At 39.3% G+C, this 19,147-nt stretch overlaps 2 protein-coding genes across 7 annotated transcripts in view; one reads left to right on the top strand and one right to left on the bottom strand.

Moving 5' to 3' along the window:
- Positions 1 to 7,799, bottom strand: part of LOC138960087 (translation factor Guf1, mitochondrial-like) — a 29,332-nt gene extending 21,533 nt beyond the window's left edge. Inside the window, exons 1-12 of one of the 2 annotated variants that reach the window (XM_070331822.1) lie at positions 7,574 to 7,799; positions 6,551 to 6,596; positions 5,442 to 5,553; positions 4,697 to 4,845; positions 4,413 to 4,493; positions 3,841 to 4,002; positions 2,902 to 2,966; positions 2,090 to 2,202; positions 1,660 to 1,700; positions 1,099 to 1,148; positions 845 to 974; positions 316 to 425 (exon numbers count right to left, since the gene is read on the bottom strand). In XM_070331822.1, the coding sequence (XP_070187923.1) occupies positions 316 to 425; positions 845 to 974; positions 1,099 to 1,148; positions 1,660 to 1,700; positions 2,090 to 2,202; positions 2,902 to 2,966; positions 3,841 to 4,002; positions 4,413 to 4,493; positions 4,697 to 4,845; positions 5,442 to 5,553; positions 6,551 to 6,596; positions 7,574 to 7,740 (1,226 nt within the window). In that variant the 5' untranslated portion in view covers positions 7,741 to 7,799. Of the gene's footprint in view, positions 1 to 315; positions 426 to 844; positions 975 to 1,098; positions 1,149 to 1,609; positions 1,701 to 2,089; positions 2,203 to 2,901; positions 2,967 to 3,840; positions 4,003 to 4,412; positions 4,494 to 4,696; positions 4,846 to 5,441; positions 5,554 to 6,550; positions 6,597 to 7,573 lie in introns of both variants that reach the window. The other variant, XM_070331821.1, reaches the window with a different exon arrangement.
- A 111-nt stretch (positions 7,800 to 7,910) lies between these two features.
- The window catches only part of LOC138960086 (rho GTPase-activating protein 17-like), a 56,630-nt gene continuing 45,393 nt past the window's right edge, over positions 7,911 to 19,147 (top strand). For all 5 annotated transcript variants that reach the window (XM_070331816.1, XM_070331815.1, XM_070331817.1 and 2 more), the window contains exons 1-2: positions 7,911 to 8,329; positions 18,797 to 18,938. In XM_070331816.1, the coding sequence (XP_070187917.1) occupies positions 8,259 to 8,329; positions 18,797 to 18,938 (213 nt within the window). In that variant the 5' untranslated portion in view covers positions 7,911 to 8,258. The remainder of the gene's footprint in view (positions 8,330 to 18,796; positions 18,939 to 19,147) is intronic.

The following is a 19,147-nucleotide window of genomic DNA, read 5'->3' on the forward strand; positions in this document are numbered from 1 at the left end:
TTTCAAGTTTTGGGGGATATTTAAAAACCTTGGACTTTTCCTTTAAGACCTTGTTTTCTCAGACTTTCTGTTGATAACCTCTGTAAAGTTACCCTCATTGTTAAGACCTTGTTTTCTCAGACTTTCTGTTGATAACCTCTGTAAAGTTACCCTCATTGTTAAGACAAGATTTTCTCAGACTTTCTGTTGATAACCTCTGTACAGTTACCCTCATTGTTAAGACAAGATTTTCTCAGACTTTTCGAGGTCTTACAAGGGGTGATCCACTGTATAGATATTCCATGCAACTGAGTTGAGACAAGAGAGAAGACTTACCTGCTGTCTGAGTGCAGGGAAACACTGGAGTCGTTGAGTGTCAGACGTTCCACAGCACTGCGTAGAGCAACAAACTCTGACTGGTCCGACGGGAAGAGGCCGGCAAACACCTGCACACACAGTACCCTTCAGTCAGCTCTCATGTTGCAGAAATGATACACTACCTGAGCACACAACCTTCACAAGAGTTGTACCAGAAGGAGATGAATTTAGTTTACAAGAGAGTGTATTCTCTGGTACAAATTGTGTTTTGTTTTGTTTTATCAAGGTAAACACTTTTTCCAAATTTCATCTCCATCCCTCAAATGTAGAGGTGTGCTTTGTCTGGTATATATTTGTGTTGACAACAAACCCTCACAACAGAACAAGTTTGATCTGCATTGGCCATTGAAGTCATTGTTCAAGTAAACAGTGCACCTTTCTGTTCCCTCTTACAATAAGTAACTGCCAATAACAATAGCCCACTACCTCTGATAATGATTCCATGCATTCAAAGGGAGGGAACCCCGTGACAAAATGTTGACCTCACCATGGCTTTGGCGGGCCTGAAGCCTGGGTGTGCCTGCACATCACTTCTCTCGTGACAGAACGTGTCTCCGATCTGAGCCTCCTCCGTGTTGCGCATGTTGGTGATGATGTACCCGACCTGACCTGCATACCTGCACGATGTAAGATCTGATAAACAAAGGGAAGTAAGCACGCTAAATGCATACAACATGTGTAATAAAGTAAGAGAGAGTACAGTGTATATATATATATACCTCTTTCTCTGGCAATACTTACAGAGCCTCAACAGGTAGTGGGGTTGGATGCATGAAGCCAATTTCGTGAACCTCGTACACTTGGCAATACTTACAGAGCCTCAACAGCTAGTGGGGTTGGATGCATGAAGCCAATTTCGTGAACCTCGTACACTTGGCAATACTTACAGAGCCTCAACAGCTAGTGGGGTTGGATGCATGAAGCCAATTTCGTGAACCTCGTACACTTGGCAATACTTACAGAGCCTCAACAGCTAGTGGGGTTGGATGCATGAAGCCAATTTCATGAACCTCGTACACTTGGCAATACTTACAGAGCCTCAACAGCTAGTGGGGTTGGATGCATGAAGCCAATTTCGTGAACCTCATACACTTGGCAATACTTACAGAGCCTCAACAGCTAGTGGGGTTGGATGCATGAAGCCAATTTCGTGAACCTCGTACACTTGGCAATACTTACAGAGCCTCAACAGCTAGTGGGGTTGGATGCATGAAGCCAATTTCGTGAACCTCGTACACTTGGCAATACTTACAGAGCCTCAACAGCTAGTGGGGTTGGATGCATGAAGCCAATTTCGTGAACCTCGTACACTTTCTTGCTGCTCATGCACACCACCTTTTCACCTGACAACAAATAAAGTTAATTATCTTTTAAACTTCTAAAATCAATACTTTCTGCAATTTCTTGCAAAGTTCAAAAGACTAGTTATTTGGTTTTATTACAACTACATGTATAACCCTAACCCTATCTTTATATGGTATTGTTACAACCTTATTCAGATGTTCAAGTCTGGACTGTCCCACCATTATGTTCTCTTGTCAAATAAAAGTAGTATACAGTGGTCTGCCTGCATGTCCATCAGCCAAGCTCACATGAGCCAGTTTATGATATGAAACATTTTGTCAAACCATCATAACTTCTGTCCACAGTTATTTTATTCTTATGTTTTATCTAAAAATTCACTTTCACTTGAGTCGTCACATAGCACTAATTGCTGCCAACATATACTGACCTTTCGTGATCACTCCATCACCGACTGCAATGTTCGCGATTACACCGCGGTACTGGTCGTACCACGAATCAAACAGCAAGGCTTTCATTGGCTGGGACGCGTCGGCTTTGGGACTGAAAAAGTGTGATTGCTAAAGACTAATGATATGCAGCGCAGCAAACTTCTTTTAATTCATTCTTAAGATGTAACTATGACATACAGCTAAAAGATTGGAACATGGTAACACTTTCAATTTTTCAGCATCGTATTGTACCTTCAAAGGACACACAGTTTTTATTCTTGGTCTGAAGAGTTCTTATCTATGAACATACCTTCTAATGGTGTACTATCCAAAATGGTTTACTGTATAATTTCTCTGAATGTCAAATATATATATATTTTTATAGAAATATTTAAGTCTGAAAACAAAACTTCTTCTGTCTTCTGCGTTCGTGGGCTGAAACTCCCACGTACACTCGTGTTTTTTGCACGAGTGGAATTTTACGTGTATGACCGTTTTTACCGCGCCATTTAGGCAGCCATTCGCCGCTTTCGGAGGAATCGAGCAGGATATTTTCGTGTTTCTATAACCCACCGAACTCTGACATGGATTACAAGATTTTTTCCGTGCGCACTTGGTCTTGTGCTTGCGTGTAGACACGAAGGGGGTTAAGTCACTAGCAGGTCTGCACATACGTTGACCTGGGAGATCGGAAAAATCTCCACCCTTAACCCACCAGGCGGCCGCGACCGTGATTCGAACTAACGACCTTCTGACCAAGAGGCCGATGTCTTACCACCCCGCCACAGCGCCCATCCAAAACAAAACTTACGGAGGTATTCTTTCGATGACAGCTGTCAGAATATCCCACACACCAGTTCCCTTCTTAGCAGAGATCTGGAAACACCAGAAAATTGAGCCTTACCAACAAATACAAAGAAAAAGTTAACTATTCTCAGCTGCTTTCCTCAGTGACTGCTATAACAAAATTTTGATGAAATAAAACCTTGCTCATTTCCTCTAACAAATGTTCAAATACTGAAGCTTATGATATTTAGTCAGAGCAAGTACACATTCTCATTCGCCTTGCAATCAATAGTTCAGTGTTTCAAAGGTTAATAAGCTCTTGCATCTTTCATGTGACTTGTCACTGTAGAAGTCAAATTTAAAAAGTGTTCACACACACACGAGACTGTGCCAAAAGGTGACGTTTTCATGTCAGTATGTCCTAAATGACATCACCAGTACATTTTTCATTCTATCTAATCTGTTTTCGTTCTATTTTTTCTAATAACATGCGTTAACAATTGATTGCCAACTGGAATGGAAGAGCACAAAAAGTGTAACTTGATATGTAGTTTCTCTAGAGGGAAAAACATCTTCCACTTTCATGTCAGTGTGTCCCATGCAACATACATTTGCCAAACAGCTATGTGCAAGTAGATTATTTGTTAGTGGTATAGAAAATACTGATCAACAATTAAAGTCAGTTTTCACATTCATTTTCAACCTATTTCTTATTTGTTTATTCTGTTGGCAATGGTGAAATGTCAGCAATCGTGTGTCATTCGGGACAGTAGACATGACACCTGACCTTTTGGCACAGTCTCACTTACACACACACACACACACACACACACACACACACACACACACACACACACACACACACACACACACACACACACACACACACACACACACCGTCATACATACGGACAAATTTACACAGACAAATGTACACACACAATGCGCAATCACACACATACACCTTGAGAATCTCATCTGTGCTGATTCCAAAGATGCTGTTCATCTGGTGGGCGACCACCTCTGGCTGAGCAGCCTTCAGGTCAATCTTGTTGATCACAGGCACGATGGCCAGGTCAGATTCCAGAGCCAGGGTGAAATTTGCCACTGTCTGTGCCTGGACTCCCTGAAAACAATCAATGCAACAAAATATGTTAAGGCACCAATACTGAAGACCCAATGCAGCTGTTTAAACAAAAAATATCAGAAAAAGCAGCACTTTGTATTTTCTTTTTCAAATCTTAAATAGATCTGCATTTCATTTTCTATGGTAAAGTCACTAGACCTTGAGCTTGTATAGTGGAATGTCCCTTTTAAGACTCCCCAATTCAAGACTTCCTCTCTTGTCAGACCTTATTTTTTCAAATGTTCTGTTCATAACCCCTGTAAATTTACCTCCATTTTAAGAGTCAAATTTTTCACATTTTTGGAGATCTTAAAAGGGGGGTTCCACTGTACCATATTTCTGTCTATGCAGAGAGCATCTTGTGTGATCACAGTCTTACACAATGCACAGAATAGTTAAGTGTTACCAACCTGGTTTGCATCCACCAACAGTAGAACTCCCTGGCATGCTGCCAAGGACCGAGACACCTCGTAGTGGAAGTCAACATGACCCTGAAACAAGTCATATGAAATCAATCCTTATTTATCATTATGTCTGTCTATTTTCTTAGTTCAGTGAACTGTAAAGCTTCATGGATTCTGTCTCTCTCCGTCTCTGTCAGTCTAACACACACACACACACACACACACACACACACACACACACACACACACACACACACACACACACACACACACACAATCAAGAGACTTACAGGTGTGTCGATGAGGTTGAGCAGGTAGGACTGTCCATTGTGTGTGTGGATAAGGGACGCAGTCTGTGCCTTCACTGTGATGCCCCTCTCTCTCTCCACCTGTAGTCTGTCCAACACCTGCTGGTTCTGTGGCACCTTGGGAATGGTTCCTGAAACACCAAACTACAATCACAACAGTTTTCTTTGCCTTCATGGTGTGGTACTTCATCAAAGACCTGCTGCAACCACAGCGTTTATTCATAACATACACCATCAATCAATCAATCAATATGAGGCTTATATCGCGCGTATTCCGTGGGTACAGTTCTAAGCGCAGGGATTTATTTTTTTTATTTTATTTTTATTTTATGCAATTTATATTGCGCAAATATTCAAGGCGCAGGGATTTATTTACACCATGACACAGTGTCTGATTCATACACAGACCTACAGACGATGTTCTGAATTAACTCTGTCGTTTGTTTTTTTTAACTGGCTGTGGAAGAGTTGCATCCCTTGAAAACACTGAGTGAAGCAAACACACATCGCTAATCAGTGGAGACAAGCGATCAGGATGTCACAGTGGATAAGGGCCGATGTGCATGTTATGCAGTTTCCACTTCATATGTCCTAATCTTGTGAAAATACGCTCATCAAAATTCACTATTCACTGTTTTGAAAGGGTGTAACACTTCCACGGCCTATAAAAACCCAATTTTCAAATTGCTGCTACTGATCATACAGACTTGTGCAAATATACATGTACCTGTGATTTCCAGCAGCCGGTCAGCCAGGGTGCTCTTGCCATGATCAACATGAGCGATGATGCTGAAATTGCGAATGTTCTCCACAGGGAACTGTGACAGGTCTACAGAATACTGTTGACAAAACAAACAAAAAGTAAAAATTACAACAACAAACAAACAAAAACGAAAGTTAAAATTACAAAACAAAACACAGAGGACATGTGCAAGTTACATAAGCACATATCAGCCACCAACACAGTTTAAACCAGCACACTACAAGAGCTTTGGTTATTACCACACACTACATCCCCAAAATATTTAAAGGTATTGCGCATACCTTTTAATGACAAAAACAATAGGTATTCAAAATTCCTGTCAAAAATTCAAGAGGTACAAACTTAAACTGTTACTGACCAATAATACCATTCCAGACCACTCACACAGTGTTCAAATTCAATAAAGAAATACAAATCGTTCAAGCAAAATGAGGAAAATACCACTTTCAAATGTTCTTCAACTATTCATTACTCCTACTAATACTCCAAAGACACTTTTGTCACCGTTTGCTTTACACTCACCTCAGTGATAATGGAATCAAAAGCAGGCCAGCTTCAGCTTCCATGCCTCCGAAAGCAGGAATGTTAAGATGATCATAGCATTACCTCCAAGATAAAAATGTCTTATCCCTAGAATCGCAGTATTACTGGCTTAATCAGTAAATGGCTTCCCGGGGGAAAACGGCCATACACGTAAAAGCTCACTCATGCCAACGAGTGGGAATCGTAGCTCACGAAAGCAGAAGGAGAAGAAGAAGAAGAAAACTTGTTAATAAGCATACTTTTTACTCAACTACTATAACATGATTTGGGCATCAGGTGGTACTATCCCTTCAGTTTTATATGATGGGGAACACTGGGTTAATTATACATGTAACAGGAATGAAAAGATAGAACATCTAAGACTTTTCAATACCAAAGACAAAACTTCATACTGATAAGTTGAAATTCTACTATAAGCATAAATTCAAACACAATGAGTTGTAGCTTTTATATATTCAATCACTTAATTTATTTACATATGTATCATTGTACATGTATGTATAAAAAAATACTTAAAAAAAAGTACAAACCTTATTTGGAGGGCCACTTGATGCAAATCTTCTCTGTCTGAAAAACCTGTAAATGTGACAGTTATACTTAATATGATTTCTGATGCTGAGATTCTAACTAATGTTTGAAAGCTCGATCAAGTTTAAACAGCAGGAGTATGTCTGAGCATTCATTACAAAATTTAAAAAAAATCAAATCAAACATAAAAATTGTCTACTATAAATATGTGAGGAGCCACATACTCTTCACTTGTTTATGTGCAATGTGGAATGGTCCTTATTTTTTAGGTGCTGGAGTAGTTCTGTGATGGTAGTAGTTTTGTGCAATGCGACTCTAAGTTCAGGTGCTTGAGTAGATCTGTGATAGTCTGTTAATACTGTTGTTTTAAACTGTCTAACTGGCTAGATCATGATTATATAATTTTATGTGATGATCTGACTAAATGATAATAATTACGTGTACTACTTACTTTTAAATGGATTATAAATTTTAGGTATTGTTCTAGTATTCACTAATGTTGTATTGATATTACTGGCACCCCTTTTAAACTGATATGGTTTTTTACCCTTACAAGGCGACGATGTGAATTTGTGATGTAGATATGTGGCTGGTTATGTGTGAGAATGTAAATAATTGTGTGTGTGTGTGTGTGTGTGTGTGTGTGTGTGTGTGTGTGTGAGTTGTGTCTGTGTGTGCATGACAGTGTAATGTACGTATGTATGCATGCATGGTGATGTGTGTCTGCATATGTGTCTGGTTGGTTTTTATTTTATTTTTACCGTGCCGTGCCAAGATGAAATCCTTTTGCAAAATTGGTGAATAAATATCTTGTATCTTGTATATTAATTACATATATATATATTTGACCTTGGATTTACAATTTCCAGAGTGCTCCAGTCATGTTCTCCTTAGCAAAATCAGTTGAGAGTTAATGTTTATTCTCTAAGCTGGAAAAAGACAATAATCAGTCACCACTGCAAAAAGAAAGCACACACAAATCATGAAGTGTTTGGTCTCCCCGAACTTTCAAGCACAAGCCTTACCACTTTGAGAAGTTGTGTGCGTGAATCACATCTGAGAACAACTGAGGAAGACCATGTTTTACAGCACTTTGGTGGCGGTGTGGACGAATGACAGCTTGGTTGTGTAATTGTTTGCACGCCGAGCAAACTCGCTGAGCATTGTGTCGAAAAAAGTGTTGAAGAGACATAAAGGATGGTGTTCGCGATACGACTTTACTTTCTTTTTAGCACATGTCACCAAGGGAGGTAACACTAAAGTCAGCTACGCAACAAGCTATTATCTCCCTGGAACAAATGTTAGTTTGTCAAATAACTCAGGTATTTGATAAAATAAGCTTCGGAAAAAAACATATGATCAGTTAACTTCTATTTGGAGTGATATTTCATCTGGTGAAATTACCGTGGAGACTGGAAACCTGTTGATTTTCATCAGTGAAAAAAGGCCAGGCTGTCATGTGGCGGAAACCACCGAACTCGACCGAAATCAGTTTTGGTTAGCCAACAGACACGCTATTTACATGTAAATGTTTGAGATCACCACGACTTCCGAAAGTTGTGCCCACTTCCTTGTCAAGAGTGTCTGCTGCAAAGTTGTGTTGAATCGAGCCGCACAAGGGTGCCCGTTGGCGAAATCGCCGGTTTGTTTGGCCCAGTCATGATAACGATTACTTCCTAAGGGACTATTCAGCGACATACAGACGTCAAGATGTGGAAGAAAGAAAATCTGCGCAAGAATTTTTTGCGCGTAAAGCAGATGGCCGACCAAAATTTGGGAAGGTGGGTCCGCCTCTTGAACGATCTAGTTTGCATGAATATTTTGCCGTCACAGCTGCGGAGGGATAAATCTGTCGGCGTTTGGGGCCATGGGTGTTATGTATGTTTCCTCATTGATTGCTTACCCATAAAGACCGTACATCTAGCCATAGCATTACTGACTTCTCTTCTGTTCAGAAACTAAAATAGTTGCGCACTGGTGTGACTCTGTGAGTCATTCCCCTCATTCCTTCAGTACCTGGCCACATCATAACACGAGTTATGACTTATGCCTGTTTCACTGTTTGTACAGCATGTTTAAACAAGCTACCCACGTTGAAGCAAGTGCCTTGTCCCTGTGAACCCAACAAATAAATGTTAGAACAAAAACTCACTTACACTGGCCTACTGCAGTCACATTGTACACCTAAGGTGAAAGAACTTACTAAGATTAAGAAGGTTCAGGGGTGGAAACTCAGTCAGTTACGCTTCTTGCAAGGAGTGAGTGAGTGCAATCTCTTATTTAGTTGGTGGACGCAACTACTACTGGTAAAATAAAAGTGTGTTTGCACTGCACATGTACGTGAAGCCTTTAAAATAAATTATATGATCTGGATAACATTGACAAACAAACAAAATCCACATTGTCAATGGGAATACCAGACGTTTCGCACCTTTGACGGTTCGCACTTCGGACGATTCGCACTTAGTCTACAATTTGGACATGACGTTTCGCATTTTTTTTGTCTTTTCGCACATTTTACTTATGACGTTTTGCACTTTTCAGAATGACGTTTCGTACTTTTTTTCCAAGATGCACTGAGTCGCCACTTACGGAACGCGGATCGTATCAACTGATGCAGGAAATTGATGCATCCAAAACAACGAATTTGATGCATCGTTTGGATGCATCAGAATTTTCGGGTTTTCCCGGAAAATGCCAAGCAAAAAGCAAAATTTGAACCGGAATGCGAAACGAACTATTTCTAAGCCTCTACTTACCGTTCAAGGGCTTCTTGTGTGTAAGATCCCGTTCGCAAAACATTTGCACAATAAGAAAAGGTTCGCCGAACACCAGTCAAAACCGATTCTTCTTCAGCCATGTCAGTTAAAAACGTCCGAAAACGAAAGTTTGAGTCGAATGTCAAGGGCGTCAAAACTTCGCGTGCACAAAAGACAAACCACAAACAAACAAACAAATGCCTTAAAATGCATAATGCCGTGACTTTGACTTGTTCCCTATTTAATGGTATGTTGTACGTATATTTTTGTTTGATCTAACCAATCTGTATATATATTCGTCAAAATGTCATTTCAAGTTTTTCCGTGCTCAGGCATTTCTTACGGAAAGACCGGAAATGAATGATCTTTCGCATGCATACAAAACCAAAAGTGATGCATCAACTTACTTACTTACTGCCTTTCACGCCTGGTGGCGTGTAGGGCAGCGACAAAGGACAATGCATCAAAATGATGCATCATTTTCTAAAACTGGATGCATCATTTTCGTATCGGATGCATCAGTTTTTGAAAATGATGCATCCGTTTGTGAAAATGATGCATCCGTTTGTGAAAATGATGCATCAAATTCTTGGTTTTAGATGCATCAATTTCCTGCATCAGTTGAAACGATCCGCGTTCCGTAGCCACTCACTGCCTTCACAAAAAATACTGCCGAAGGAGAAACGCTTGAAAGGAATGGTGGCGCGTTGTCCGCCTTTGCCAACCACAGATGTAATAAGTAAGCCCACTGACAGATATTTCACTCATTGCATACTCGATATGGCAGCCTGTCAATATCCATACATGTGCGAATTGCGGGTTGGAAGTTCGTGGGATACCTAAATACCTAAAAAGTACACACCATTATACATGATGCATACAAAACGAAACGAATAGCAAGTTAGAAATCAAATACACACACACTCACCCAAACACACAAAGCAATGCGCACACACACCTTCAATCACAAATCCCATGACAGGCCGACGAAGCACAATTATGTGCATGCAAGTGTCAGTATGCCGATCGAAAAAGGTCTTCTTCCGTAGAGGACTCAAAGGGAGAGACCAGCGCAAAACAACAGCAAAGTCTATAGCTGGACTTTGGTAAAATCAGTTTCAACAACTTCACAACATATGATGATTTGCACCTATCACTATGACGATTCGCACCTGATGCTGACGATTCGAACTTTTTCCTTGTGACGATTCGCCGTCAATGCATGAATAGAAGAATGGTAATCAAAATCAAAAAAGATGAAATTAAGAGAAAATAGGATATTAACTCAAGTCAGTTGAGTTTACGATGCACTGCAGTTAATATGATGCAGCTCCCGTAAAACATGGATCTTGCAATAGTTGTCAGGAATCCAGGTTTCCCAATTGCTTCGTTTCCAGCCGATTTATGTGGAGCACGTGATGCGCACAAAAAATATTGTCTGCGCAATGATCGCGGCGGCTTTCTTGACCGCCAAGGACGACCACGCACGTTGTGAGACGTCATTCGTTAGACCTCAATAGGGAGCATTTATTCTATACATGTGGTGGATAACAGGAAGACTGCATGTGTGTTAATTGTGTTAGATGCTTAAACCTTTGTGAGTGTTTTTGCACTGAACTGATGCAGAAAGTAGAATACTGCTTGTGTACAATTTTGTCAATACAGTACACCTGGTCACACTCACAACAGCTAATGAATCCAGGCTTTTTATAATGGTGACTCGGTGCAAAAAAATCTGCACCTTTAACTCCAAGGCCGTAAACTCACCTGGATGGGGTCAAACTAGTTAAACAAAGTAAACTTAAAGGTGCACTTTTAATATTCATCCCCAAAAGGTGAACATTGTTTGTTTGGGATATTAATGATGCAGGCCGGGTTGAATCTGGAAGAAAAAGACTATGCCACAACCTCTGTGCTGCGCCGATTTAAAAACAGCTTTAATAAAAGCTGAGTCATAAAAAGCCACATGCACCTGTTAGTGTTAAAATAAAAAAATAAAACAATTTCAATCAAAAAAATGTTTAAAAAACCCAAACAATCCTAAATGGCGCAGTCACACCAAGACGACGCAGGGTAAGCGCACTGAAAATATCGCGAAAAATTGCGATTTTGGCCAGTGCATTGTCGTTAGCTGGGTGTGCGTCAATATGCGTTACTCGTTCGTCGAGCGCGCTAAACCAACGCTACGCATTCGTTGTTATTCGCTGTGTGCGTTGGGATTTTTTGAGCATGCACAAAAATGTGCTTCTACAAAACCGCGGTCACACAACGACGCACTGATCATTATTTTCCATTTTTGATTCATTTTCAGTGCGCTGGCCGTGCGTTGTCTTGGTGTGACTCCGCCATTAATCTTGTTGGCATGGTCATCAGAAACAAACTTCTTTTTTGTTTGTGCCTAATAGTAATAATCAGGGATCACTGATCAGGGTTGTTCTTTGGTCACTGATAAAAACATTTTTTTATCCAACGCGGTCTGACAGAACATTTTTCTTTTTTTAACCAGGATATTTTGACTTATATTTTTAATCCAGGTTCAGTTGACCTATTTAATTTTCCTCAGACTTGTCTGGGATCAACACTCAATGATGATTTTTTTTTAATGTTTGCCAATGAACATTTTGTTTGTTGATATTGAGACATGCATGCATGTTATGATACTGTATATATATAAAAAAAAGTCAATCTTTTAAAGTTTACTTGGCTTTTGATTGTTTTCACTTGCAAGTATTTGCATTACAATTACATGTATAATACTAATGACATTGTCATTAATTTTTGTGAGAGTCAATAAAGGGACCTGGTTGGTAACATCTCCCTCCCTTGATTTAAAAAAAAAAGGTCTGTTCATAATTTAAAAGTAGAGTACATACATGTATGAGATTTTCAAAAGTATATCATATATTCTCAGTTGTAAACTGTAAAGGCAAGTCAAACTGAAACATCCTGTGTGACAAGTTGTTCAGCTCCCAGACTAATATTTTTATCCTACAAAAAAAGATGTCTAATACATTAACATATATAATATATTCCACTTTATTGAAGTGCTTCCTTTCCTTTTTGACCCCGACAAGGATGCTTCCTGTTTGGTGTTTCAAGTCTAATCATTCACCGACCAGCCCCACTTACCCTTTTACATCAGTTTATAGCATAGTCGGCTAGCGCACTTAATGTTCAAGGATAAAAATCATTCTGTTTATTATGGTTGATTCCTTTTTTTGTGATGTGGTTTAACTGGCTTTTGCTGTCATCTATGAGTGGCAGCTTTTAGGTTCACTTTTAGATTTGAACTTGAAATGAGGAAGAAGAGGCAGCCGATCCACTGAGGAAGTTTTAATTTTTGTAATTAATACATGTATGTTACTCAAGTGTTCCACATCATCAAGCATGTTTACATATTATACCTCTTGCTGAGAAAAGCAGTTCAATCATACCTCCTGCTGAAAATTCAAGGGGTACCAGCTGGTACGGTTTGTGATTAAAGTCTCAGTCTTAGACTGTTTCAGTGAAATGACTAATAAGCCCTGTCCGAGAACATAGTAAGATTTGTGTTTCTTATTACATTTTGATTTACAATATATTCATTGCTTCCGAACAAAAAGTGTTTTTTTTATATTATATTATTTTATATTATATTATAGTTTTTAAATTACACTCAGTTACCTCCTCAGCACATATATTTACGTGATCATACCTCCTGGATAAAAAGAAATAAACCTTAATACGTTTTTCACTCCAGGGGGTACTACTTTCTAAGTTATATATAGAACTGTCAACACTGATTACTCCTAATTTTGTTTTTAAATTATTACTTATATTAATCTCATACGTCATGATACTCTTTCTATTCTTATACACAATAAAACAGAAACGTTTTTGTCTGAATACCATATATGATACTGGGTGCATTTGAATACTTGTAGCATCTTAGAATTTATTTTGATAGGACAGCTAGTGAGTGACCTACTGTGAAGGGATAATTAGGGGCTCTGGGTCCAGAGGAGAAGAATAACTTTCCTTGTAAAGCCTGCTAACCATCTCAGATCTTGCCAGGTTTCACATGTGGTCAGGCAATCCCTCCACTTGGTCACATTCCAGAAATCAACAGCTGGGGTGTTCTCAGTGAACATTTTTGTAGGAATTTATTTTGTAAAAGCCACTAGTGGTCTTTTAAGAAAATAATTATTTTTAAAAAATGCCAAGGCACCACATGAAGCAGTCAGGGTGTTTTATTGTTGGTGTGTGTCCAAGTGGAAGGATGCTCTTCTTACATGTAGCGTTAGCAATGTTCTCCCCCCTCTCCTAGCCCAGGTGGTGGGTTCAAGTGCTAGTCTTTCGGATGAGACGAAAAACCGAGGTCCCTTCGTGTACACTACATTGGGGTGTGCACGTTAAAGATCCCACGATTGACAAAAGGGTCTTTCCTGGCAAAATTGTATAGGCATAGATAAAAAATGTCCACCAAAATACCCGTGTGACTTGGAATAATAGGCCGTGAAAAGTAGGATATGCACCGAAATGGCTGCGATCTGCTGGTCGATGTGAATGCGTGATGTATTGTGTACAAAATTCCATCTCACACGGCATAAATAGATCCCTGCGCCTTGAGTCCGAGTCTGGAGATACGCGCGCGATATAAGACTTCATATAACATAACATATAACATGTAAAGCCTGGCCAGATCTGAGATGATGATCAAAATTGTTTTCAAGGGAAGGTCAGTATGCCTAGTATTAATAAAGCGATTTACCTGTGAAACTGCCCACATTAATAAATTGATGATCATAGTAATGTTGAAAAGGCAGTGTATGTAAATTATTTTGTTTATCTGCTTTACGTGCTGCAAGTAATACAATATCGTGACAGTACTGTTATGCAACTAATTACAAAACGCGTTATCAACAGATTTTTCAGTTATGCGAAGCCTGACATGGCTAAAGCTCACACAGAATGAGATATATATAGTACATGTATAAGTAATGAATGCAATCCCCGAATAGTCTTTGTTTGTTACATAATTTGGTTCAGAACAGCTAATAATTATGATCAGTCTTTACCAGAAATAGTACTTTACTAATTTACGGTCTCGAGAACATGTGTCACAATTTTCTGTTGGTTGTATTAATGTATGGGTTTAGACTAGGACACATGTGAAACCAACTTTTCTAGTTTTAAGGAAGACACCACTAACAGGAAGGAACTAGAGATTGTCAAGAGTTCCATTGTATTAAGTACTATTGGCTCCGTGACTCACGAAGAGTGACCTTATGCAGTCAACTAAAGGCTATAAAAAACAGTCTTTTTTACACCAAGTGAAACATGATGAAGAACACGCACCTAGGAAATATAAGAATATTGAAAGAAAAAGTTGTGATAATGTGTACACGTGTGCTTTGGAGGTGGTGGTATTCTTTGTATTATTTTTGGTATGTAAAGACTTTTAGTTTTATTACCTGCAGTAGAATTACTCATTTACTGTTGGCACATTTTCATATGGTATCTTCGTATATATATATTTTACTCATTTTAGTGCCAAAATGTAAAGAAACGGTAAACTGAAGTGAACAACTCAATTCATTGTGAATGAACACAAGGAAACAATATCAATCAATCAATCAATATGAGGCTTATATCGCGCGTATTCCGTGGGTACAGTTCTAAGCGCAGGGATTTATTTTTTTATTTTTATTTTATGCAATTTATATCGCGCACATATTCAAGGCGCAGGGATTTATTTATGCCGTGTGAGATGGAATTTTTTTTACACAATACATCACGCATTCACATCGGCCAGCAGATCGCAGCCATTTCGGCGCATATCCTACTTATCACGGTCTATTATTCCAAGTCACACGGGTATTTTGGTGGACATTTTTGTCTATGCCTATACAATTTTGCCAGGAAAGACCCTTTTGTCAATCGTGGGATCTTTAACGTGCACACCCCAATGTAGTGTACACGAAGGGACCTCGGTTTTTCGTCTCATCCGAAAGACTAGCACTTGAACCCACCACCTAGGTTAGGAAAGGGGGGAGAAAATTGCTAACGCCCTGACCCAGGGTCGAACTCGCAACCTCTCGCTTCCGAGCGCAAGTGCGTTACCACTCGGCCACCCAGTCCATATGTAGCGGTAACAGCACTGTCACTGTCAATGTCAGTGAAACTGAAAGAGTTGAACAGGCTGACTTGTCAACCATGAAAATGACCCATTGATTTTGGACTGGTTTGATCAAATGAACTGTTTTGTTTTGGTCACAAATTCTGAAGTGCTACTCCTAGTCATGCACAAGAGAGTGTTTGAGGGTCATCTCTGAAATCCTGACCGTCATTCTGGTATGTTAGAGCAAAAGGTATTGCCTCTGAAAACAAGTGGTGTGGTGTGGGATTTTAACGCTTAAACATCTTGTCTATTGCTTAAGTGTTATCGTAAATATTCTCATGTTTGATTAGTACAACTACAAGATTGGGGTCACCTGCTGAATGTTAAACACTCTCTAAGTAGCTTGCAGTAACCAGATACAAGGGGTGTACGTTAGTTGGGAGTGACAGGAATGCACACCACATATTAATCCAATTCTTCTTTGGAAGCAGTACATATATTTTAACATATTTGGTTGACAATAATACATGTACTTTGCACCAGCCTGTTTTCGTTACCTATTTCTGTGTCATCCACTCTTGCAGTCTCTGTGTTCCATCTAGTCACAGCTGGCCTCAGAGTCAGAATGATCTATCCCTTTGTTAAAATCCCTTTGTGGCATGTAGCTGCCACTGCCAGTTCTGCAGGGGCATGTACCTGTGAATTTTTAAGGGGAAAACTGTTTTCCCCTCCATTAGCTCACCTGAGTTAACACCTGGACTTTATGTTTTATGAACTGAAAAAGACATTTAGACAGTATGTCAACCAGGCCTGAGAGTGGCGAGTATTTTACTCGCCATGGCGAGTAGAAATCTGTAAATGTTATTCATGGCGAGTAGAAATCTGTAAATGTTATTCTACTCGCCAAAGGCGAGTAAAGTTGCTGAAACAAATGGTTGGTTTGGCAAGTAAAATTTGCTCTCTGGCTAGTAAATTTTGAGAAGTTCTCGCCAAGGCGAGTGCCCCATTTTGTGGACTTTCAGCGCTGTCAACTAATAAGAGTTATGACTCTCTGTGTGACTTTGAGCACTAACTGTGAGGAGAACATATAGATATGTACTTCATTAAGAAAGAAAAAAAATGTGTTGCATTCTTTAAACGAACTCAGTTGTTGAAAACTGTCTGGACATTAAGACTGACATGTAAGATTGATTCGTGTCTGAAAATGAGCAGTGAATCCTATAGATTCACAATTACTGTCTTCTCTTATCAGTTGTCAGATTTCAGTGATTGCTGTCACACACAATTTGTCTATTTACTTTAATGTTTGAGAGGGGAAATTAGATGGAAATTTAAAACTACGCCCTGTCTTAATACTCCTATGCCTTTGATCTGAGTCTAACATGTACTGATGTAGTGAATAACACTAACCGTAACAGTGATCAGCATTGGCAGTTACAATTTCATGGTTGAGCAGTTATGAATTGATGGTGTTGGGTAGCAAGACATACACACAGCGAATTGTTGGCATTTTACTCCTGGGTTACCACAAGAGAACATAAACACATGACAATACAGTGGAACCCCCCTTTTTAAGACCCCCTAAAGTCTAAGACAATCAGGTCTTAAAATGCATTCTCCCAGTAAGGTAATATATTGTACTACCTGGCAAGCCCCTGGAGCAATTTTTTTATTAGTGCTTTTGTGAACATTAGAAACAATTAACAAGTGGCTCTATCCCACCTTTCCCCGTCGCGATATAACCTTCGTGGTTGAAAACGACGTTAAACACCAAATAAAGAAAGGTCTTAAAAGGGAGGGAGTCTAAAATTAGGGGTTAGAATTTGCAGAGGTTATGAACAGAAAATGTAAGAAAACGTGATTTTAAAAGAAAGGGTTAGTCTTAAACTGGTGGTCATAAAAGGGGAAGTTCAACTCAATCCGTTCTGATTTTCCCCATTGACTTGCTTATCATGCTGAATTTAGGTGGAGTACATACAAGCACTCTAGCCTTTTTCCTGGTACGTGGTAAAGTAAGACCACAAGAATCTGAAAGAAGATCAGGCCTGAAAAAAAGAACACCTGGGGGGTAAGTTTACAGAGACTATGAACTAAAAATGTCAAAAGCAATTGGTCTTGGGGGTGGGGGTAGAGGGGGGGGGGGTAAATCAGGGGGTCTTTAAATGGTGTGTTACATGGAAGTTTGGACGAACGTGAAGTTTGAACTACTTGTTGAATTAAAAATTTAATTTGTCACAGGTGAATTCTATCAATGTATCATATCATTGTATGCTGAGCAGAAGGACTCGATGAGGTCTTCAGGGGCTTGCAGAAATCAAACAAATATGTACAAAAGAAATAAGAAGCGTGGAAATAGTGCAACAAATCTCAGAAAATTAATGAAGGATTGGCAAAACATGAACACGGTAACAAGAAATTCAAGCCAATTTAACAATTTTGTCACAGGAACATAGACAAATCTGTACGGCTAAACTGATCCTTTTTATATTTAGTCAAGTTTTGACTAAATATTTTAACATCGAGGGGGAATCGAAACGAGGGTCGTGGTGCGTGTGTGTGTGTGTGTGTGTGTGTGTGTGTGTGTGTGTGTGTGTGTGTGTGTGTGTGTGTGTGTGTGTGTGTGTAGAGCGATTCAGACTAAACTACTGGACCGATCTTTATGAAATTTGACATGAGAGTTCCTGGGTATGAAATCCCCGAACGTTTTTTTCATTTTTTTGATAAATGTCTTTGATGACGTCATATCCGGCTTTTCGTGAAAGTTGAGGCGGCACTGTCACGCCCTCATTTTTCAACCAAATTGGTTGAAATTTTGGTCAAGTAATTTTCGACGAAGCCCGGGGTTCGGTATTGCATTTCAGCTTGGTGGCTTAAAAATTAATTAATGACTTTGGTCAATAAAAATCGGAAAATTGTAAAAAAAAAAAAAAAATTTATAAAACGATCCAAATTTACGTTTATCTTATTCTCCATCATTTGCTGATTCCAAAAACATATAAATATGTTATATTCGGAATAAAAACAAGCTCTGAAAATTAAATATATAAAAATTATTATCAAAATTAAATTGTCCAAATCAATTTAAAAACACTTTCATCTTATTCCTTGTCGGTTTCTGATTCCAAAAACATATAGATATGATATGTTTGGATTAAAAACACGCTCAGAAAGTTAAAACAAAGAGAGGTACAGAAAAGCATGCTATCCTTCTTAGCGCAACTACTACCCCGCTCTTCTTGTCAATTTCACTGCCTTTGCCATGAGCGGTGGCCTGACGATGCTACGAGTAAAATGGCATTGCGTTCAGTTTCATTCTGTGAGTTCGACAGCTACTTGACTAAATATTGTATTTTCGCCTTATTCGACTTGTTCTTTTTTTCCCCGAACAGGGCAGAAAAGTCTGAGGTATTGACAGAAGACCAGCAAGGGAACGAGAGACGCGTGGAAGTCGTCCGACAGGTCAGTCATAACCTCATCAAAAAGGTCGGCGCGCTGCTGGAAGCCCCTGGCACTGATTATGACAAACGACTGGTAAGTGCATAGTACATTGAGTGGTATCTGTAATGTACAGAATTTTTGCAGCAGGAGTGATATTGTTACATTTGTCATTTTTATATGGGAGTTTGCTTGGATTAGCTCCTCCTGCGTCATCGTGGACTAATATCCTATGAACTCTACTTCTTTAGGGCGTTCAGTCTGCTAGAACATGCAGATTATAAATAATAACCAATAAAGTCTGT

The sequence above is a fragment of the Littorina saxatilis genome, linkage group LG2, assembly GCF_037325665.1.
Source record: "Littorina saxatilis isolate snail1 linkage group LG2, US_GU_Lsax_2.0, whole genome shotgun sequence".
NCBI lineage: Eukaryota > Metazoa > Mollusca > Gastropoda > Littorinimorpha > Littorinidae > Littorina > Littorina saxatilis.